Genomic DNA, 23782 nt, shown 5'->3' with positions numbered 1-23782 from the left:
GAATAAAAAGTAATAACTAATCATTCAATCAATAATAATAACTAATCATTTTTCCAATCACAGTTATAGCAGGCTACATCTGCTGGACACAAAATTAACCCCATTTACCAGCCAAATGCTGGTAAATCATGCAAGTGTCTGGTACTGTAACTGTATGCTGCACTTCACTGGATCTCTATGACATCTTTTAAGTCTGCTATAAATTAACACATTTCTCTATCCTCTCACTCAAACCCAGTGTAATGGTAACCTGATAAACCTGTAACATTGACGTTACGTGGTCAATAATAAGCCTGTACCCTGCCTGTAAACCGACAGTATAACTGTATTTTTCTACGTAGAACCGCCAACATTCCAATACCCGTAGAACCGCCGAGAGGGGTCATTTTTACCCCCGGCTCCACGCTGTCATCAATCACATGGATGTACTTTCTTGAAGCAACAAAGTTGTTCATTTTTGTCCTCTCTTTTTAATAATAAGTAGTGCTTGATAAAAAAAAAAAAAAAAAAAAAAAACTTTAAAAATATCAATTTATTAGTTAATTATTCATTTTGCAGTTGGGTTTATTTCACCCATCAATAAACTACAACATCAGACTGCAACAAACAATACAAATTATTAACACATTTAAATAGGCTAATTTAATTATTTATGAAAGGACCATTAAGCAAAAGTAAAAAAAAACAAAAAAACAAAACAGAACAAAAAAAAAAACAACTTTAAATGACAACACGTTGTTGGTAGAAAGAAACGGATTGCTCGCTATTTACAATTGTTTTATTACAAAGTCAAAATCTCAAAATATGTTGAAAGTCAAAATGTAAACTAAAAACAAACAACACAACAACAATGAAACAGTTAACACAGTGACATTGGCTAATTTAATTATCGCAGAAGAAAACAACATTTTTAAATAAATAACGCTGGATAAACTGGAGTGTGCTCTCTCTCTCTCTTTCTCTCTCTCTCGCACTCACACACACACACACATACACACACACACAGTGCCGGCTCTACCTATGTTGGCGCTCTAGAGAAAATTACTTTCCATGCCTCGTGACGGTCAACAATCCCGCTGCTGGCGCCCCTCTGGCCGCTACAGGCGCCCCTCCAGCAGATGGCGCCCCTCCAGCAGATGGCGCCCCTCCAGCAGATGGCGCCCCTCCAGCAGATGGCGCCCTAGGCCAGTGGTTCTCAAACTTTTTTCAGTGAAGTACCCCCCATGAATTATTTTAGCAGGCAAAGTACCCCGAAACTGAATAAATACCAAACATAGCAACACAAAACTGCTCTGGTAGCTCAATCATGTTGTAACTAGAATATCCGCTGGAAAAAAAATTTCCATAGGGCAAAGGCAGTGAAACACCCTGGACAGGTCGCCAGTCCATCACAGGGCAGACAGACAAACACTGACATTCACACACACAGTCACACCTAGGGGTAATTTAGCTTCTCCAGTTCACCTGACCTTCCTGTCTTTGGATGGTGGGAGGAAACCCACACAGACACGGGGACAACATGCAAACTCCACACAGAAAGGACCTTGGGTGGGAATCGAACCCAGGACCTTCTCACTGTGAGGCGACAGTGCTAACCACTGCACCACCGTGCCGCCTCTACGTGTTGTAGAATTTTAAAAAATCTCAAGTACCCCCTGGAGTTCCTCCAAGTAGCTACCCCCGGGGGTACGCGTAGCCTACCCCCATTTGAGAAACACTGCAGCCTAGGCAATTGCCTATACCGCCTATGCCAAAAGCTGGCCGTGCACACACGCACACACACACACACACACACACACACACACACAGGCGCTATCTGTGGTTCTGAGTTCCGTGAGAACTGAGAAAAATGAAAACGCACACTACGCACAGTTATCTCTATCTATCAATCTAATCGATCTAGTTCATCTATCTGTCTATCAAATTAACCTTTTGCTCGCGATATGACAGCTAGCGTCTTATAGGCAAGCCGTTGCTGAAAATGACTCCTCGGCGGTTCGAGGTATAAATGATCATATTTGTTTTTGTTTTTATCCCACAGACCTCAAAATTCACTGGAAGATTAATGAACCCATTTTAGGAAAAGTCATGAACTGAGAGAAGTAAGGGGTTTTGTTTTAACTAAGTTTTACATACCTATTTAAAAACACCAGGGGGGTAACAATGACTCCTTGGCGGTTCTAGTTTAACGCCAGTAGATGGTGGCAGCGGAACATATGTGATTACCATTACCCAACCATTTTTTACGTCATGTCAACACCACTCAGTGCAAACAATTGACAAGCATACTAACACTCACTCATCTTTTCAAATATTCATGGTTACCATGACAAAAGGAGGGAATGACATTAAGCTCGTCAGATGTTTACACCAAAAAAAGAAAACAAAGATTGTTCACGAGTCCCAAAACACAAGTCCGAGTCGAGTCTGAAGTCTCTGTGTGTGCGACTTAAGTGCGACTCGAGTCCGAGTCGCAAACTCGAGTCCCCATCTCTGACACACACACACACACTGACAGGCCTCAGCCAGCCGACCTCACAAATATAGGCCTACCACTGCAGATAGACAGCAAAACCAGCAAGGCAAGGCCTATCATGACTTTCAGCTGATGTCACATTGTAGGCCAGATCAGATATTTTGAGGCAATACTGATTGTATTGGATTGCATGCAGTAGAGCCAATCAGACAAATGATACACCTGTATAGGTCCTCAATGTTGCAGGTTTGGAACTACATTTGAAAGTCATGAATAGCAGTTACAGTACAAACACGCTCCTTATAGCACAATGTCCTACCTTATTTGTAGACGAATTCTTTCCATTCTTTGTTGTTTTTGTGATAGCTAGGTCAGGACTCGGTCGGCCACTTGAAAAGTTCTCCAGGAAAACGGCACAGAACGCAAAGACTCAACTGAAGTTGTATTTTCACCCGTTTTGATTGGCACGATGCAGATGAAAGAACAAACTAACGTTAACGTTCCCATACTACCTAGCCAGCTAACGATGTTAACGGTAGCAAGCTGTCAAGTGAATGACTTGCAGTTGCTGCTGAACATTTCAAGCGAGCTGCTACGTAGCTGCTCGTGTTGCGCATGCGTCTTCTGAAAAGCTGGTTCACAGACAGCTTATTTTCCATTCAAAACGCCCACGTACAGAAACACCGGCTACAAAACTACTGTGAATACTTGGTAACACAGAGCGCATGCGCGCGTCAAGCTGTCAACTTTCCAGCATTTCTCTAGCAGAATGAGATAGATATGTGTATATAGGCAGCGGTTTGCAACCAAAATGATATATAATACATATATATATCTATATATATCTATATATATAGATATATATATATAGATATATGATATATTATAAAAGGACACACTAGGAGACCAACATTTTGAAGTTTTTAATTGAAGGGCTTGGGCATGCGCTGCATTTATAGCTTATTATGACCGCTCGCCCCTGCCTCCCAACTATATCACAAGATCAGAAGTCTAAATAAAATGTCCTGATTTCAGCGGGAGAATTGCGTGAAGCCATTCAACTTCTTTAAACAGGCAAAGCTCCAGGCAGTGATGGTCTCAGTAGCAAGTTCTGTAAAGATTTTCATAGTCTTTTATTAGAGCTTATGATAAATATGCTCAACCCCTCCTTTGAATGTAGTACCCTCCCACCATCATTAAGAGAAGCCAATATTTCTCTGATTCTCAAAAAAGGGAAATGCCCTGAGGATTGCACCTCATATATGCCAATCTCACTGCTGAATGTAGATTTAAAAATTCTTTCCAAAGTTTTAGCAAGACGCTTAGAGGGCCTTCTACCAATTATAGTAAAGGAGGACCAAACTGGCTTCATTAAGGGCCGTAATTCGTATAACAATATCAGAAGATTGCTTAATATTATTCAACTATCTGAACAGCCTTAAATATATATATATATATATATATATATATATATATATATATATATATATATATATATATATATATATATATAAGCTAATTCTGCACTGACCAAGTCCAACAGTTCCATGAATCCCAGTCCCGGGCATCAGGTTCTGTGGCTTGGTCCATTCTATACTACACTGTCTATATTATATATACATATTTATATATACATACACTATATTACCAAAAGTATTCGCTCACCTGCCTTTACTCATACTATGAACTGAAGTGCCATCCCATTCCTAACCCATAGAGTTCAATATGATGTCGGTCCACCTTTTGCAGCTATTACAGCTTCAACTCTTCTGGGAAGACTGTCCACAAGGTTGAGGAGAGTGTTTATAGGAATTTTTGACCATTCTTCCAAAAGCGCATTGGTGAGGTCACACACTGATGTTGGTCGAGAAGGCCTGGCTCTCAGTCTCCGCTCTAATTCATCCCAAAGGTGTTCTATCGGGTTCAGGTCAGGACTCTGTGCAGGCCAGTCAAGTTCATCCACACCAGACTCTGTCATCCATGTCTTTATGGACCTTGCTTTGTGCACTGGTGCACAGTCATGTTGGAAGAGGAAGGGGCCCGCTCCAAACTGTTCCCACAAGGTTGGGAGCATGGAATTGTCCAAAATGTTTTGGTATCCTGAAGCATTCAAAGTTCCTTTCACTGGAACTAAGGGGCCAAGCCCAGCTCCTGAAAAACAACCCCACACCATAATTCCTCCTCCACCAAATTTCAAAGTCGGCACAATGCAGTCTGAAATGTACCGTTCTCCTGGCAACCTCCAAACCCAGACTCGTCCATCAGATTGCCAGATGGAAAAGCGTGATTCATCACTCCAGAGAACGCGTCTCCACTGCTCTAGAGGCCAGTGGCGGCGTGCTTTACACCATTGCATCCGACGCTTTGCATTGCACTTGGTGATGTGTGGCTTGGCTGCAGCTGCTCGGCCATGGAAACCCATTCCATGAAGCTCTCTGCGTACTGTACTTGGGCTAATCTGAAGGTCACATGAAGTTTGTAGCTCTGTAGCAATTGACTGTGCAGAAAGTCGGCGACCTCTTTGCACTATGCGCTTCAGCATCCGCTGACCCCTCTCCGTCACTTTACGTGGCCTACCACTTCGTGGCTGAGTTGCTGTTGTTCCCAAACGCTTCCATTTTGTTATAATAGAGCTGACAGTTGACTGTGGAATATTTAGGAGCGAGGAAATTTCACGACTGGATTTGTTGCACAGGTGGCATCCTATGACAGTTCCACGCTGGAATTCACTGAGCTCCTGAGAGCGGCCCATTCTTTCACAAATGTCTTGTTTCACAGTCTGCATGCCTGAGTGCTTGATTTTATACACCTGTGGCCAGGCCAAGTGATTAGGACACCTGATTCTGATCATTTGAATGGGTGAGCGAATACTTTTGGTAATATAGTGTATATACTGTCTATATTAACATAGGCTGTTTATATTTTTTTCAATATTTTTATATTTACTGCTTATATATATATATATATATATATATATATATATATATTATATTTATTATTTATTACACACTTACTTATATATAGCCTGTTTATTTATACTTATTATATATATACTATTTATCTTTTTATTTATATTTTTATTTACATTTATATATGCTGTTTACATTTATTTACATATACTGTTTATAGTTTACATACTGTTTATATCCACATATACTGTTTATATCCACACATACTGTTTATATATACTGTTTATACCTATATATATATATATATATATATATATATATATATTTATATACTGTTATATATCTTATATATCTTATATTCTATATTTACATATTTATATTTAATAAAGTTCCTTGAATCCTTGAATATATATATATATATCATCATTATTCCCCAGAAAGGAAGGAAAATGCTGTTAAAGTTGCTGCATCAGTCCCACCCAGGGATGTCTAGGATGAAGGGACTGGCCCGCTCATATGTCTGGTGGCCGCAGATGGATCAGGATGTTGAGAGGGAAGTACACCAGTGTGATGCGTGTCAACAGAATAGCATGTCTCCTTCTACAGCACCCTTACATCCCTGGGAATGGCCAGAGAAGCCCTGGACTCGACTCCATGTGGACTATGCGGGTCCGTTTTTGGGTAAGATGTTTCTGGTACTGGTTGATTCCCATTCTAAATGGATGGATGTGTATCCTGTGAATACAGCAACTACTCATGGAACCACTGAAAAGCTCAGACAAAGTTTCAGTGTCCATGGATTGCCACAGATGTTGGTGAGTGATAATGCTACCTGCTTTACGAGTGCTGAGTTTGCTGATTTCATGTCTAAAAATGGGATAAAGCATGTGACTTCAGCCTCTTTCCATCCTTCATCAAACGGATTGGCTGAGAGAGCAGTTCGGACCTTTAAGGAGGGGATGAAGAGGATGCAAGGAGTAAATTAGAGCTTGGAAGGAAAAGTGTCCAGATTCCAGTTTAGTTACAGAATCACTCAACACTCTACTACAGGCTTGTCCCCGGCTGAAATGCTGATGTCACGGTGGCCCAGGTCTGCCTTTGACCTCTTACTCCCAGACTTGAAGTCTAAGGTGGAAAAGAAACAGTGGATACAAAAAGTTAATCATGACAAACGCACCAAGCTCATAAGTTTTTCACCCGGGAATCCAGTTTTTACAAGAAGCTACGGATATGGTCCCAAATGGATCCCTGGAACAACTGAGAGCTGCACAGGTCCTCTGTCATGTACAGTCCTCATCGGAAATGGACAGGTCATGAAGATACATATTGACCAAATCAGGAAGAGAGAGCTAAGTGGTGTTCCTGATACAGATCCCAGCACACCTCAGGTTGTGAGCACCCCATTTCCTGTGAAACCAGAACAAGTGCAGTCCCCTGAGGTCAGGGCCTCTGACTCTCCAATCCCTGTGGAAGACTCCGAAAGTGACCCACCGATGTTGGGGAGTAAGTCCCCACCTGTGCTGCAGGAACAAGGAACACGGCATTAAAAAAAAGGGAAACACTGGTTTATCAGCTCTGAAGAGAATACTACTGTTGATTAATTTAGTTGCTAAACCAAATTAAGATGTTATCAAGATGGCGGGTGCAGCAGGTGGAGGTGCTGCGGACTTGAGTAAAACTCGAACAAAGCCTGAAATTTACCAAACAGACACTGGTAAAATTGTCATTGAAGACGAACTTTTAAACTTTCTTTTTATCAAAATTAAAACCGTGAAACAGGACGAGATTGTTTCGATGGTTGTGGATCATTTTGGTTTGGAATGGATTGCGAACTCCACCAAGCTGCTTTTTGAACTGTGCCCTGGCACTACTCGCAAGCTTGTGGCTCACACGGGTCCGCAAAAAGATGCGAAAAACATCAAAAGTTGCCTCAAACTACTTAATGAGGGGTAGAGTGCATGATGCCTAGTACTAGCTACAATTATGTTGGTCAGAGTTGTGTCATATAACTCACAAGGCTTGCGCCTAGGACAGAGTGCAGGGGACAGAGCGCATCGGGTTGTTGTTGACCAGCTACTGGAGACCACGGATATTCTCTGCCTGCAAGAGACGTTTTTAGCCAAACACAACCTTGATAAATTTAATTCTGTCCACACTGATTTTCATGGGGCAGGAGAGTTCACAATGGATTTAAGCACCAGAATAATTCAGATTCAGAAAACTTTATTCATCCCAAACGGGCAATTCAGTTTACAGCTCCCAGTTCACGCACAGCACAACAATACAACAATTATTCACTGGCCATACAACTCTAATGCTCAATTGTCAGTAAGACAGGTGAGCTAATGGTTTCCCAGCAGCAACTTCTTGTACATGGCTCGTATGCAAAATTAAGTATTCAATCCAGGAAATGAATAAATAGAGAAAATAATAATAATAATAATAATAAATAATAAGTAAAAAGACAGCAAGCACAACCTACTCCTTAAAATTAGCATTCATCAGCCTGATGACTGAAGGGATAAAGGAGTTGGAGTAGCGATTTGTCTTCCTCAGGGGTGCATAATAGCGCCGCCCTGAGGGCATTAGAGTAAATCCACTGGACATGACATGATCTCCCTGCTTCATAATACATTTTGCTTTCTGGACCACATGTTTTTTCCATAGCACACTCAGGTCTGTTAGCTGGACTCCTATAATCCTGGAGCAGACTCTGACTATCTGATTAAGACTGTTCTTGTCCTTCACAGACAGACCGTTAAACCAACAAATAAAAGAGAAAGTTAAAAGACTCTCTATAAAAGAATGGTAAAAGGAACATAAAATGGTTTTAGAAACATTAAAATGGTGCGTGGCAGAATACCCGGTGGTGTGGCAATTTTGTGGCACAAGAAATATGACCCAGTGATCAGTATTATACGATTGGAGGTGGACTGGTGCATAGCAATTAAAGTTATACATGGTGCAAATGTTTTTATTATTCTGAATGCTTATACCCCATATGATTGCTACAAAAATGAAGATGAATATTTAAACAGATTAGCATTTATAAGTTCTTATATTAAGGAAAGTGCATATGCAAATATATTTATGATTGGTGATTTAAATGCTGACATTTCTGATGACAAAACTCTCTTTGGTCAGCACTTAAAACAGCTCTGTATAGACAGTAAACTGGTTCTTTCCAGCAAGAAATTCCTGCCTGTAGACAGCTATACTTACATCAGTGAGGCATGGCACACAACATCTTGGCTATACCATGTAATCTGTACAGCTGATGCTCATGACAGTCTGGAAAAAGTTGTAATTCTGTATGGGTTGACTACCACTGATCACTTACCTGTTGAAAACCTACCTGACTGCAATGGACTATTGTTATTAGATAGATAGATAGATAGATAGATAGATAGATAGATAGATAGATAGATACTTTATTCATCCCGCAGGAAATTCACATTTTTTTCAGCAGTATCCACAGATTACAGATTAAGTAAATTAAAAAAAATAGAAATAAAGAATAAGATCTAAGTACAACAGAATAAGATCTGAGTACAGCAGAATAACCTAAGTACAACCCAGTGTGCAAAAAGCAATGTGCAACAAAAAAAACAGAACAGAAAAAACCGTGTGCATGGGTGTATAAAATGTGCATAGAGGTAGGTCAATGTGCAAATTTAGAAGAAATATACAGTATACACATGATAAATAGCAGTAAGCAATATAAACACTATAAACAAGGATTATAAAAAGATAGGAATATGAACAATTTCAACAGAAGTATTAACAGTTAAACAGAAGTAATAACAGTTAAACAGCAGTGGAAAATAACCTAACCTGAAGAACACACGCTCCAACCGAGGTTCAGAGTTAGTGTGAAACCATGAGACCAAGACCGTCGACAGAACCTGACGCCCGGTACTGGGAATTCAGGAACTGTCAGACTTGATCCAGCCTCATGGAATCACCCCTTCCCCTCCAGTCTTTACGTGTTATCTACCAGTATTGCAGTATGTTTATAATGAGTTATTTCCTCCGGGTGGAGTTAAAAAGCCGCATGGCGTGGGGGAGGAATGATTTCCTCAGTCTGTCGGTGGAGCAGCTTCAGTGACAGCAGCCTGTCACTGAAGCTGCTCCTCTGCCTGGTGATGGCGCTGTGCAGTGGATGCAGTGGATTGTCCATGATTGACAGGAGCCTGCTCAGCGCCCGTTGCTCTGCCACAGATGTCAGGCTCTCCAGTTGTGTGCCCACAACAGAGCCCGCTTTCCTCACCAGTTTGTCCAGTCGTGAGGCGTCCCTCTTCTTGATGCTGCCTCCCCAGCACACCACCGCATAGAAGAGGGCGCTCGCCACAACAGACTGGTAGAACATCAGCAGCAGTTTTTTGCAGATGTTGAAGGACGCCAGCCTCCTGAGGAAGTACAGTCGGCTCTGTCCTTTCCTGCACAGAGCCTCAGTGTTGGCTGTCCAGTCCAGTCTATCATCCAGCTGCACTCCCAGGTATTTATAGGTCTGCACCATTTCCACACAGGCACCGTTGATGCTTATGGGCTCCGGGTGAGGCCTGGTCCTCCTGAAGTCCACCACCAATTCTTTTGTCTTGGAGGTGTTCAGGTGGAGGTGGTTGGAACCGCACCATGCTACGAAGTCCTGGATGAGTTTCCTGTACTCCTCCTCCTGTCCACCGCTGATACATCCCACGATGGCCGTGTCATCCGCGAACTTCTGCACGTGGCAGGACTCCGAGTTGTACTGGAAGTCCGACGTGTACAGGGTGAACAGGACTGGAGAGAGCACAGTCCCCTGCGGCGCTCCTGTGCTGCTGATCACAGTGTCTGACCTGCAGTCCCCCAGTCGCACATACTGAGGTCTGCCTGTCAGATAGTCCATGATCCATGCCGTCAGGTGTGAGCCTACTCCCATATCAGTCAGTTTGTGACCGAGCAGCTGGGGCTGGATGGTATTGAAGGTGCTGGAGAAATCCAGGAATGTGATTCTCACAGCACCACTGCCCCTGTCCAGGTGAGAGAGGGATCGGTGTAGCATGTAGACAATGGCGTCCTCCACTCCCACCTTCTCCTGGTACGCAAACTGCAGAGGGTCGAGGGCATGGCTCACCTGCGGTCTCAGATGGTGTAGCAGCAGCCGCTCCATGGTCTTCATCACATGTGACATCAGGGCGACCGGCCTGAAGTCGTTCAGCTCTGCAGGACGTGGCTTCTTTGGGACTGGGACGATGCATGATGTTTTCCACCGCAGTGGGACCCTCCCCTGCTCCAGGCTCAGATTGAAGATGTGCTGCAGAGGGTCTCCCAGCTCTGATGCGCAGGCCTTCAGCAGTCGTGGGGATACTCCATCTGGACCTGCAGCTCTGCTGGCGCGAAGCCTCCTCAGCCCTCCACACACCTGGGCTGCTGTGATTGTAGGCAGGGAGGGGGTCTCCTCATCGCATCTGTCCACTTGTAGCGGGGGGAGGCGAGCAGAGGAGGGTGTGGGGGGCAGGGTGATCAGAGGTGAGAGTGAGATGGGGTGGTCAAACCTGTTGAAGAAGTTGTTCAACTCGTTCGCCCTCCCCCCATCCCCCTCAATGGTGGCCCCCTGCCTGGATCTGCAGCCGGTGATGATCTTCATCCCGTCCCACACCTCCTTCATACTGTTGTTCTGCATCTTCTGCTCCAACTTCCTTCTGTGTTGCTCCTTTGCCTCCCTGAGCTGGACTCTGAGTTCCCGCTGTATGCGTTTTAGCTCCTGCTTATCACCGTCTTTGAAGGCCTTCTTCTTCTGGTTCAGGAGGCCTTTAATGTGACTTGTGATCCAGGGCTTGTTGTTCGCATAGCAGCGCACCGTTCTTACAGGAACAACAACGTCCATACAGAAGTTAATGTAGTCACTGGTGCAGTCTACAACCCCCTCGATGTTCCCGCTGTGCGACCCCTGCAGTACATCCCAGCTTTTCCCAGTGCAGGCAGTGGGGTGGTCCTGTATGCATCCTTTACATTTGCATACAGCAGGTCAATAGTCTTATTTCCCCTGGTGTTACAGTCCACATACTGGAAAAAAGCAGGAAGTGTATTGTCTAGGGTCACATTATTGAAGTCCCCGGAGATCAACACAAGCGCCTCGGGATGCTGTGTTGTGAGTTTGTCAACAGCGGAGTGGATGACGTCACACGCGACTTCCGCGTCGGCTCGGGGCGGAATGTAAACAATGACCACAATGGCGTGTCCAAACTCTCTGGGCAAGTAATAGGGACGTAAACTAACGGCCAGAAGTTCGATGTCCCTGCAGCAGATGCAGATCTTCACACTTACATGCCCAGGGTTACACCACCTTGTGTTCACGTACACCGCGAGCCCCCCTCCTTTCCGCTTCCCGCAGACTTTGTTGTCTCGGTCCGACCTGACTGTGCTGAAGCCGGAAGTGAAGAGACTGCCTGTCTCAGAATTGTGCTATTGGATCCAATCCCGACATCCAGTCCTGACATTCACCTGTCAAGCCAGTTGCGCTGTGCATTTCGAAATGGCATACCAGTCTTGTATAAAGTATTTGAAAGCGATACTTGAGTAAAAGTACAAGTATCTTACCAGAAAATGACTTTGGTAGAAGTTAAAGTCACCTTTTAGAATATTACTTGAGTAAAAGTCTTAAAGTACCTGACATTTATTGTACTTAAGTATCAAAAGTAATTTTCTGATATTTTCTGTACTTAAGTATTAGAAGTAAAAGTAAAAGTATTTAAGTGAGCAGTTAGAATTTTGATAATGAATTTATTGTGGCTTCCTTACAGTAAAAGCAACCTGGGTACAGGAGAAAAAAGCTTCAACTTTTTAACATTACCGTTAAACTTCTGTCACCATCAGCAGCTCTCTGTCTCTCAGCCTCCCTGTTTGGACAAACTGAACTTGGCAACTGGCAACAACACAACTGTCATGAGAGCGAGTTATTATTTGAAATTATAAGACGGGTGCTTCCCATCCTTAAATGTGATTGGCTGAGCCGCGTTCCATGCCGTTGTAAAATCAGTGTAACCCGCTGGCAGACCGCAGCACAAAATATCCCTGCGCCAGTGTAAACGAACATAGCGTTGCCTAGCAACCAACTACTCTGCGCTCCACTTCCTCGTTAGGTCACATTTGTTTCAAGACTTTTGTAAACAAAATGTCAGACTTTGTGGTGAATTTTGATTTGCTGGGCGGCCTGAGCCTGGATGAGTGGTTGGAGGAGGTGCTTGGTGTCTGTTAAAAGACGCTGAATTCACCACCAGCAACAATGTTTTCACCGGTGTGGTAAAGAAACTCCGCCGAGAAGGACGTGACAAATCATCCCACCACCAAGCCATAACCGAGGCAGACTGCCAGAAGATGAAGCACTTTCAGGCACCAAGCTCAGGCACACCTTGGGGGCTTGTCTGTAAAGTCTGGTTTGACGTGCAGCTTCATGGGACGCAGGGCGAACGAGGGCAACCGTAAATTAAAGCCCGACTCCTTCAGCATTCGCCACGACGAAAATGGCCTAAAATATGTCACCCTGTCTTTCAACGAATGCACAAAAAAAAATCACAAAGATGCCTCCGAAAAAAAAAACATAGAAAGCCTGAGGGGATTCATATATGAGCAGCCGGGTAACCCACTGTGTCACTGTGCCTCTCCCTGCTGCCTCCTGATCCACCTGCCTTTTATCTCCACCCAAAGCAGACACAGTGTGACAGCGCCGATGTATGGTAAATTACCATACATCTATTTCGTTTTAACCTGTGTATTTTTTACTATGGGCCAAATGACAAATAAAGGAATCTTGAATCTTAAATCTAAATTAACAGTATACTTTTATTATTATTGTTATTGTTACAACCGACATTAGGCATACGTCTGCGCAAAAACGCACCTGGCTCGAAACGCTCGCCACCGTCCCTGCAAAGAGGAGTCCAAACATAATTGAACACTATTTTAACAATTGCACTATTAATGGAAATATCCAATTAAACATTAACGAGCCCAAATAGCCTGATGTGACATGATGATGGCGCTAGATGAAAAAGCAATCTTACCGTCTGCGCTCTGTTCATTCTGTCCACTCTATCTTGCTTGGTGGAAGAATGAATAGTTCTCAATTTTATTGTTGCATTATTACCAATACATTATTTATTTTTTTCTTGTGTGTTATTTTATGGGCTATATGTAGGGTAACCGTTTTATAAAAGCAATAAGCCCCTTGAAGCCGTCGTGCCTTAGAACGCCCCTCAGCCGTTGTAAAATCACTGTAACCCACGGCTTCAAGGGGCTTATTGCTTAAGTGAAAATGTGTCTGTTCATCTTAAGGAGTTGGTTTTCAAAATTGCAAGAATTCAGTCTCGCTCTTCTTGGACTGAAGTGGTAATGGAGTGGTAACATTAGCAGCAGAGTCTGCTGCTGCAGGTGCTTCCATCATAGCTTGTGTCGTGTGTGACATGCCTGGGCAAGCGGAGCTTCTTCTTCTTCGCACTTGGAGGCCGCAGTTGAAATGATAACAAACAGGAATTACATCACCAACTCAACTTTTATTTTGTAGTAACAAGTAACAAAGATGGTTAAGAGAAATGTATCGGAGTAAAAGTACACATTTTATTTCGGAAATGTAGTGGAGTAAAAGTAAAAGTCAGAAATATAAATAACGAAGTAAAGTACAGATATGTGAAAATTCTACTTAAGTACAGTAACAAAGTATTTGTACTACAAGAAGAGTCGTCTTCGGTCAATGCATGGAACTATTTCATAGTTTATAGTGAGAATAGCTCCTGTATAAAATAAAAGTAATTGTGATTCTATGCACAATTAGGGGCCAGAGCGTAGGAGCCATGAGTATTGTTTGATTATTTTAGATAATTGCTTTATTTTGGTTAGATTTTTATTATATATTTTTCTTTTGTTTATTATTTGTTTAGTTTATGTTTTGTTGTTTTGTTTGGCATATTTAGTTTGTAGAATTAGTTTTGTGTATTTTGAGTTTGTTAACACTGGGCACCACGGCTATACAGGTGAGGGCAGGTGTAGGACCAGGATGCACCTGGGTGGGTGTATGGTTTTTTAGCAGAGCGAGAGAGACAGGGAGAGAGCAGGATTTCTTTGTTCTCTGTTTCTTTGCTTGTCTTTGTGAAATAAACCATTTAAAACATGGACACTCAGAATGGACAACCCTAACCCATGGTGCAGTTTGATTTAAGTTCGATTTTGAGAAATTCTTGATAAATGGCCCCTATGTTATCATTATTATTATTATATACACTGTCTAATACACACACACACACACACACACACACACACACACACACACACACACACACAAGTTGGTTTCCGTCACTTCAGAGGACATTACATTGACTTACATTCATTTCCTGGAGATTTATCCTAACCTTAACCCTAACCACTACCTGCTTAACCCTAACCCTAACCCTAACCTTAACCTAACCCTAAAGTTATCTTAGCTTTAAATCAAGTCTTCACCCTAAAATTAATGGTGCTCCCTTATGGGGACTTGCTTTTTGTCCCCATAAGGGAGGAGAGTCCCCACAACGTGACTGTGTAAACAGATTTATGTCCCCACAACATTAGCAATACCAGGTACACACACACACACACACACACACACACACATACACACACTGTCCATCTGGGGATTGAACCATCAACTCTCTGGTTGCCAGGTGAGGCTCTGCCTCCTAAACTATGCCGCCACACAGTGAAGTCAAACTCCCAAAAAACAAATATGTTTAATTCCATCTCATACCTACTGTACCTTACAGAAACTCAAATCATGCCACAAACTAAATATTTAAAATTCCCCATTTATTCAAGAAAAAAATAAATTTTGAATGGTGTATTTCTACCCAGTGAACTGTTCCAACGGCTTGGGACTGAAGGCATTACCTGTGAATTTTGTGTTGCCACTGAAACTTCTGATCATTCATTTTCATGCTGAAGCTTCATGGCTCCATGTGCACGACCGACTTCACCCAAAGCTTCTCCAGCCTGGAAGCTTTTCTCAGAAGGACGTCGCTGATGGAACGCAGCAATATTCTTATTCTTGGTAACTTCAATACACACAAATCATAGTTTATGAAGGTGATTCATAATGAGTTTCTTTCAATAATTGGTATAATGTGAAGATGTTAAAATCATGTTGACATTTGTTGACAAATTATTCAGTAAAATAAAAACAACAAATCAGGTTCCTAAGACTCCCAGGCTTCTCTGCTGTATCAGGATGGCAGCAACACAACATCAAACTCACAAAGGAAGGAGGCACTTGGTATCCTGTTATCTATCTGTTCTAGATCTATGTGCAGGTATATTACAGTCTAGAGCAGCTGCAGAAGAATGTGAAACACTGAAACAAAGATTAAAAATGTAAAAAAATACCTTTACACCAAACAGTTTCCAGTCACCTGGTCCACCAAACCTGGAGGATCCAAGCTGCAGAACCTGTGCAGCCTGCGGACTGAGCAGAACACCTGCTCAGGTGTGGATACAAACAGTGACACAGAAAGAAATCAAAACTGACCAGGAAATGGCTTTTTGTGTTTTAATTGAACAGGAAAGAAAAAGCCATAATATCAAAACATCATCAAAAGCTGGTCGTCTTTTAGCTCGTCACAGCAGACGCTAGGTTCGACTCTTTTTACTGACTGGAGTTTGTTTGAGTCACTCACTACAGAGTCAGGTTGACGATGTACTGAGTCACAGAGTCACAGAGTCTCTGAGTCACCGAGTCTCTGAGTTACTGAGTTACTGAGTCACTGAGTCACTGAGTTACTGAGTCTCTGAGTCACAGAGTCACAGAGTCTCTGAGTCACTGAGTCACTGAGTCTCTGAGTCACTGAGTCACTGAGTTACTGAGTCTCTGAGTCACTGAGTCTCTGAGTCACAGAGTCTCTGAGTCACTGAGTCACTGAGTCACTAAGTTACTGAGTTACTGACTCTCTGAGTCACAGAGTCACTGAGTCACTAAGTTACTGAGTTACTGAGTCTCTGAGTCACTGAGTCAGAGTCTCTGAGTCACTGAGTCACTAAGTTACTGAGTTACTGACTCTCTGAGTCACAGAGTCACTGAGTCACTAAGTTACTGAGTTACTGAGTCTCTGAGTCACTGAGTCAGAGTCTCTGAGTCACTGAGTCACTGAGTTACTGAGTTACTGAGTCACTGAGTCTCCGAGTCACCGAGTCTCTGAGTCTCTGAGTCTCTGAGTCACTGGTTAATACATTAACTAACTTGTTAGTTGACACATGTAAAGTCATTTAATGTAAGTTTACAATTTAATGTAAGTTTACAGTTTAATGTAAGGCTTGCACAGCAGTGACACACTGTCCACCTCACCAGGCAGGAGGGAGAGGAGGAGTCAGCTCTTCAGAGTCAATAAAAAGAGTCTTGAGTTTAGAGCGACTCGTTCATGACTCGCACATCACGAGGAGCTGGATGTTGCTTTGGACTTTGGGATAGCGCTGTGTTGAAAGTTGATTGAAAGTAAGAAGCTAAAGCATCACAGGAACCAACAGCAACTTCAAACTGAATCTCTCGAAAACAATCTTTGTTTAACTGAATTTTATCAGTGTGTTAGCTAGCATGTTAGCGCTGTGCTCCATGTTGATCAGCAGCAGACAGAAGCAGATTAAAGGCAGCGACAGCCAATCAGCTGCATTCATTTCCTTTGATGAGGAAGAAGGTTCCTGTGGCCACGCCCAGCAGACCCACGGTCAGACCCAGTCCACAAAACACCGCAGGTCCGATCCCCGGCTGGTCCTGCTCCACATCTGCAGGAACAACAAACACACCAACACCAGTTAGCTTTAATCTGCTAACAGGTTAGCTTTAGCTTTAAACTGCTAACAGGTTAGCTTTAGCTTTAATCTGCTAACAGGTTAGCTTTAGCTTTAAACTGTTAACAGGTTAGCTTTAGCTTTAATCTGCTAACAGGTTAGCTTTAGCTTTAAACTGCTAACAGGTTAGCTTTAGCTTTAATCTGCTAACAGGTTAGCTTTAGCTTTAAACTGCTAGCAGGTTAGCTTTAGCTTTAATCTGCTAGATAACAGGTTAGCTTTAGCTTTAAACTGCTAACAGGTTAGCTTTAGCTTCAATCTGCTAGATAACAGGTTAGCTTTAGCTTTAACCTGCTAGATAACAGGTTAGCTTAGCTTTAATCTGCTACATAACAGGTTAGCAGCAGTGTCAGGTGGCTAACAGGTTAGCAGCAGTGTGGCTAACAGGTTAGCAGCAGTGTGGGGTCAGGCTAACAGGTTAGCAACAGTGTGGGGTCAGGCTAACAGGTTAGCAGCAGTGTGGGGTCAGGCTAATAGGTTAGCAGCAGGCTAACAGGTTAGCAGCAGGGTGGGGTCAGGCTAACAGGTTAGCATCAGGCTAACAGGTTAGCAGCAGGGTGGGGTCAGGCTAACAGGTTAGCAGCAGGCTAACAGGTTAGCAGCAGGGTGGGGTCAGGCTAACAGGTTAGCAGCAGGCTAACAGGTTAGCAGCAGGCTAACAGGTTAGCAGCAGTGTGGGGTCAGGCTAACAGGTTAGCAGCAGGCTAACAGGTTAGCAGCAGGCTCAGCTCAGGGGTAGCTAGGTGAGAAAGGTGCGTCACCCCAGACTCGGGTCAGCGGCTGCTCCAGAGCTGGGTGCTGCACCGTGCAGCTGTAGATGTCTCCCTGCTGGGGGGTGAACTTCAGGGTGGAGATCTGGGTGAAGGTTCCGTCTTTGCTGGGGTACGGGGTGTTGATGCTGGTTCCCTCGGTCACGTTCTGGTTGTTCCTGGTCCAGTAGACGGAGACAGGAGCGGGAAAGAACCCGCTCACGTGGCAGATGAGGTGGTTCTCCACATCGAGCTGCACATCGTCTCGGGGGTAGATGGTGCTGTGAGGAACGTCTGCACACACACAGGGAACATGTTTGTTTCTCTTTAGAACATCATGTTGATCAGGAAAGTAGGATACTGGGCTGTTTGCTGTGTTTAAGTTTGAACTGACGACAACGTGACAGCTCACTCAGAACGAACCATTCGGCTTAGTTTTCTTTGGGTAAACTGAATTGTAGGCAACTGGACTTGTATTTGTCTTAGGAGGATGTTTCGCCTCTTATCCAAGGGGCTTCATCAGTTAGAAAGACCGAGGCGAAACGTCTTCCTAAGACAAACACAAGTCCAGTTGCCAACGATTCAATTTACCCAAAGAGAACGATGACCTGGATAAATGAGAATATCCATAGACATTCGAAGTAGATGTTCCGTTACACGACTAAATCTTTACAGAAATAAACCTGGACAGGTGAAGGTGCGGGACAGGTTTGTGCAGCAGATCACATCGTCTGGACTGGCAGATGTTTTACCCGGGTGACATAAAGGTTAAAATAAATAAATAAATCAATAGGCAGAGAAACATCATCACATCATCCAGCCAATCAGGAGGAACGAAGACGCTGCTGGGATTTTAATTAAAAACCCGACTGATGCTTTAGTGTTTAATGAGTCTGAACAAATCCACTGTCACATCTCTCTTTTCAAAGGGTGGTGCCCCAAAGACAAATTTAATTTAAATTAACATCAGTCATTATTTAATGTACATACATTTTCATTAATATTTAATATATTCATATATTATGGGTGTTTTGCTGCAAGAAACTAAATATGATCTGATATGAGAGACTTGTTCTTGAAGAAAGGCAGGACATCTGGTTGCAGAGAGAAACTCATGAGCCACAGATTGGGAGCGATTGATCAGTCAAACGAACTGTCTGGCCGATTCACTGTTAGAACAATCAGGTGCATTTTTACAGATTTCACAATCAGCTTGGAATTTGATTTTGTTACATTTCCTCCCTGCTGTTTGTTTTTCTCCACGCGCTCCACCAAACTGTGCAGCCTGAGACACAACAGGGAAGTGACGCCACCATGCCATCCCTTTATGGCAGGGTGGGTAATCAATACCACTATATCACATTTATTAATTAATAAAAGTAACAAGGGTTTTTCCTCGCCACTATCCTCCTGCGCTGCTCTTAGGGCAGATTTTGGTCTGTGGAATTGGCCGATATCTGTTGGGTTTCTGCAGCGGTGGACAGTAACGGAGTAAATTTACTTGAGAACTGTACTTAAGTACAGACTCTAAGGATTTGTACTTTACTTGAGTATTAGATTTCTTTGATACTTATTACTCTTACTCGAATACATTTCCAAGGCAAAAATTTTACTCTTACTCGAGTAAATTTCTAGGAAGGCTGAAAAGTACTCGTTACTTTAAGGTTGGCTGTGTTTTTTTTTTGTTTTTTTTTCTAAAATACTATTGGACACAAGCTGTTTGTCAAAGAAGGAAACCTATCACAGAACATGTTCTCCACTGGGATCTACGTAAAAGAGGAAATATGTCATCCCCTGCCCATATAAGGAGAACGCCAAAGTAACCACGCCCTTTTGACTCACAACAACTCAAAACAAGAGCACGACAATGGAGGAGCAGGAGAAGAAAGAGATGAACCCGCTGACTGCGAGTCTCAGTCTGATGATCCTCTGATGATCTCATTCATTTGATTTGTTTTTCTAGGTGTTTCTTTGGAGAACATTGTGGTTCTACACACAGGCACATCAGTGCAGGAGGTTTCAAAGAGTTAATTCTCTGAAACGAGTTACAAGGTCCTATAAATTGAAAAAATTACAGTAATTCATTGATGTGAAAAATAAGAAATTTACTCTTACTTTTACTTTAAGTAAATTTAAAAGCATGTACTCTTGGATACTTAAGTACCTTTAAAAGAAAGTACTTTTTTACTCTTACTCGAGTAACATGTCAACTAGTACTGGGGTCGAGTAGAGTTCACTCCAGTTTAGAAAAACTGGAAAAGTTACCATGGCAACAGTCTAGACATCTGAAAAATGGAAATGTCTGATTTAACAGACGACATCCAAGAGGAGACACATGACACAGGATGCAGAACAGCCTGAAGAAAAATATTTTGTATACTGCATGAGGCAGGTTACCTATCTATAGTTACTGGTAACTATAGATAGGTAACCATAGACAGGTTACTACAGACAGGTTACTATAGACGGGTAACTATAGATAGGTAACTATAGACAGGTGATTATAGACAGGTTACCATAGACAGGTTGCTACAGACAGGTTACTATAGGAGGTTATATATCATATAAATGTATAAATTTTATCTGTGTTGCATGTTAAGATTATTTTATGGACTGCTAGACAGAATAAAAGTTTGACACAAACTGTTCCAACTTCTCCCCTCTGGTTGGCGCTACAGAGCACTGTCCGCCAGAACCACCCGCCACAGAACAGTTTTTCCCCCCAGGCTGTTGCTCTAATGAACTCTTCATAGTCACAGTGTCGGGTCCATACACACTGCAGCACTGCACATCATCCTGTATACAGTTGTTATAGTGGTTGTTTGTTTGTTTACTTGTTTATTTCTTTCTTGCCCCTGCTGTTTTCTCTTCTGTTATTTATTTTATGTCTATTTGCACTGTTTACTTTTCTATTTGCACTGAGAGTTTAAAGTTTACCGGAGTCAAATTCCTTGTATGTGAATGCATACTTGGCCAATAAAGTTGATTATGATTCTGATTTTGATTCTAACCCTAACCTAACCGGTTACTGACTGACCCTGACCCTTTGATCTGTGTTACTGCTGAAGTCAACCAGCTCCTCATATCTCTTGTTACACAGACAGTCTCATGACAGTCAGATGTTATTGGTCTTTACCGAGTTTCACTGGTGGGTTCTTTAAGGCTTGATCAGCTATTGCCAGGTTTTGTTTGCAGTTCTCCAGATTAGCCACAGCCTGTTGATAAAATCCTGTGTGTTCCACATGATCTACAAACTTGGGCTGAGCATCGACAGCTTCCTTCTTCTTGAAGTCGATGTACTCCAGCTCCTCAGCGTCCAGGCCGTACATGTCCACTCCATCAGAGGCTGAACAGCCTAGGACTTGTATGCTCTCATGAGTACCTGGACAGAAACCATGAGAAGAAAACATGCGTCAGCATTAGTTGTTGTGTTGTTGTGTTGTTGTGTTTGTTGTGTTTGTAGTGTTTGTTGTGTTGTTGTGTTTGTTGTGTTTGTAGTGTTTGTTGTGTTGTTGTGTTTGTTGTGTTTGTAGTGTTTGTAGTGTTTGTTGTGTTGTTGTGTTAGTTGTGTTGTTGTGTTGTTGTGTTGTTGTGCTGTTGTGTTGTAGTGTAGCTGTCAGGTGAGAGTGCAGCAGGTGAGAAGCTGTGCTGACCTTCTGCTCGGACACACAGCAGCCAGGAGAGGATGAGGAGGCTCTTCATCTCGGTGTGGGGCTCAGCGCTGACTTCACTCTCTGCTGGAAACTAACACAAACAGGAGCAAGTTCTCTGTCCAAATGTTGGCTCGCACACACAGCCACCAATCACAGCACAGCTTTCTGTGACATCATCAGTCTCCAGGTAGACACAGAGCAGAGCTGCTGAGGAAACAGCCACAACACAGCTGGAACCAGGAGGAGGAACCCAGACGCAGAGAACCTGGACAAGGACGAGGACAGAGAACAGAGCTAAAGAACAGAGCTAGAGAACAGAGTTAAAGAACAGAGTTAGAGAACAGAGTTAAAGAACAGAGCTAAAGAACAGAGGTAAAGAACAGAGCTAAAGAACAGAGTTAGAGAACAGAGTTAGAGAACAGAGTTAAGGAACAGAGTTAGAGAATAGAGTTAAAGAACAGAGTTAAAGAAAAGAGTTAAAGAACAGAGTTAGGGAACAGAGTTAAAGAACAGAGTTAGAGAAGAGAAAGAACAGAGTTAGAGAACAGAGTTAAAGAACAGAGTTAAAGAACAGAGTTAGAGAACAGAGTTAAAGAACAGAGTTAAAGAACAGAGTTAAAGAACAGAGTTAAAGAACAGAGTTAGAGAACAGAGTTAAAGAACAGGGTTAAAGAACAGAGCTAAAAAAACAGAGCTAAAAAACAGCTAAAGAACAGAGTTAGAGAACAGAGTTGAAGAACTAAAGAACAGAGTTAAGGAACAGAGCTAAAGAACAGAGTTTAAAAAAAAGCTAAAGAACAGGGTTAAAGAACAGAGTTAAAGAACAGAGTTAGAGAATAGAGTTAAAGAACAATAGAAACAGTTAAAGAACAGAGCTAAAGAACAGAGTCAAAGAACAGAGTTAAAAAAAAACAGGGTTAAAGAACAGAGTTTAAAGAACAGATCTAAAGAACAGAGCTAAAGAACAGGGTTAAAGAACAGAGTTTAAAGAACAGATCTAAAGAACAGAGCTAAAGAACAGAGTTTAAAGAACAGAGTTAAACAACAGAGTTAAAGAACAGAGTTAAAGAACAGAGTTTAAAGAACAGAGTTAAAGAACAGAGTTAAAGAACAGAGTTAGAGAACAGAGTTAAACAACAGAGTTAAAGAACAGAGTTTAAAGAACAGAGTTTAAAGAACAGAGTTAAACAACAGAGTTAAAGAACAGAGTTAAAGAACAGAGTTAAAGAACAGAGTTAAAGAACAGAGTTTAAAGAACAGAGCTAAAGAACAGAGTTTAAAGAACAGAGTTAAAGAACAGAGTTAGAGAACAGAGTTAAAAGAACAGAGTTAAAGAATAGAGTTAGAGAACAGAGTTAAAGAACAGAGTTAGAGAACAGAGTTAAAGAACAGAGTTAAAGAACAGAGTTAGAGAACAGAGTTAGAGAACAGAGTTAAAGAACAGAGTTAAAGAACAGAGTTAGAGAACAGAGTTAGAGAACAGAGTTAAAGAACAGAGTTAAAGAACAGAGTTAGAGAACAGAGTTAAAGAACAGAGTTAAAGAACAGAGTTAGAGAACAGAGTTAGAGAACAGAGTTAAAGAACAGAGTTAGAGAACAGAGTTAGAGAACAGAGTTAAAGAACAGAGTTAGAGAACAGAGTTAGAGAACAGAGTTAAAGAACAGAGTTAAAGAACAGAGTTAGAGAACAGGGTTAGAGAACAGAGTTAAAGAACAGAGTTAAAGAACAGAGTTAGAGAACAGGGTTAGAGAACAGAGTTAGAGAACAGAGTTAAACAATATAATCTGAAAACAGCCAATCAGAAATCAGCATGTGGGTGTGGCAGCTGTTGCTGGGGGCATGTTTGCTAGCGTCAGCTAGCTAAAAGGAGCATGGTTCTAGCTAGCTAATGTTTGCTAACGTCAGCTAGCTAAAAGGAGCATGGTTCTAGCTAGCTAATGTCTGCTAACGTCAGCTAGCTAAAAGGAGCAGGGTTCTAGCTAGCTAATGTCTGCTAACGTCAGCTAGCTAAAAGGAGCATGGTTCTAGCTAGCTAATGTTTGCTAACGTCAGCTAGCTAAAAGGAGCATGGTTCTAGCTAGCTAATGTCTGCTAACGTCAGCTAGCTAAAAGGAGCATGGTTCTAGCTAGCTAATGTTTGCTAACGT

The 23782-nt window shown here is 42.4% G+C and overlaps 1 protein-coding gene across 2 annotated transcripts; it reads right to left on the bottom strand.

The window, feature by feature from the left end:
- Positions 1–185: 185 nt before the first annotated feature.
- Positions 186–21772, bottom strand: LOC115376704 (H-2 class II histocompatibility antigen, A-U alpha chain-like). Of its 2 annotated transcripts, XM_030076465.1 has the most exons (6): positions 21635–21772; positions 21118–21363; positions 17994–18275; positions 17039–17166; positions 15634–15644; positions 186–196 (listed from the first exon to the last, which is right to left on the bottom strand). In XM_030076465.1, the coding sequence occupies exons 1-4, from the start codon at positions 21681–21683 to the stop codon at positions 17045–17047; spliced, it is 699 nt and encodes a 232-aa protein (XP_029932325.1). In that variant the 5' UTR covers positions 21684–21772; the 3' UTR covers positions 186–196; positions 15634–15644; positions 17039–17044. The 2 variants fall into 2 exon arrangements, with proteins under 2 accessions (XP_029932325.1, XP_029932324.1); XM_030076464.1 differs by lacking the exons at positions 186–196; positions 15634–15644 and having other exon boundaries at positions 16490–17166.
- Positions 21773–23782: the final 2010 nt, after the last annotated feature.

This window comes from Myripristis murdjan, chromosome 18, assembly GCF_902150065.1.
Source record: "Myripristis murdjan chromosome 18, fMyrMur1.1, whole genome shotgun sequence".
NCBI lineage: Eukaryota > Metazoa > Chordata > Actinopteri > Holocentriformes > Holocentridae > Myripristis > Myripristis murdjan.
The sequence above is the reverse complement of the archived record's forward strand: the minus strand, read 5'-3'. Positions and strand labels throughout refer to the sequence as shown.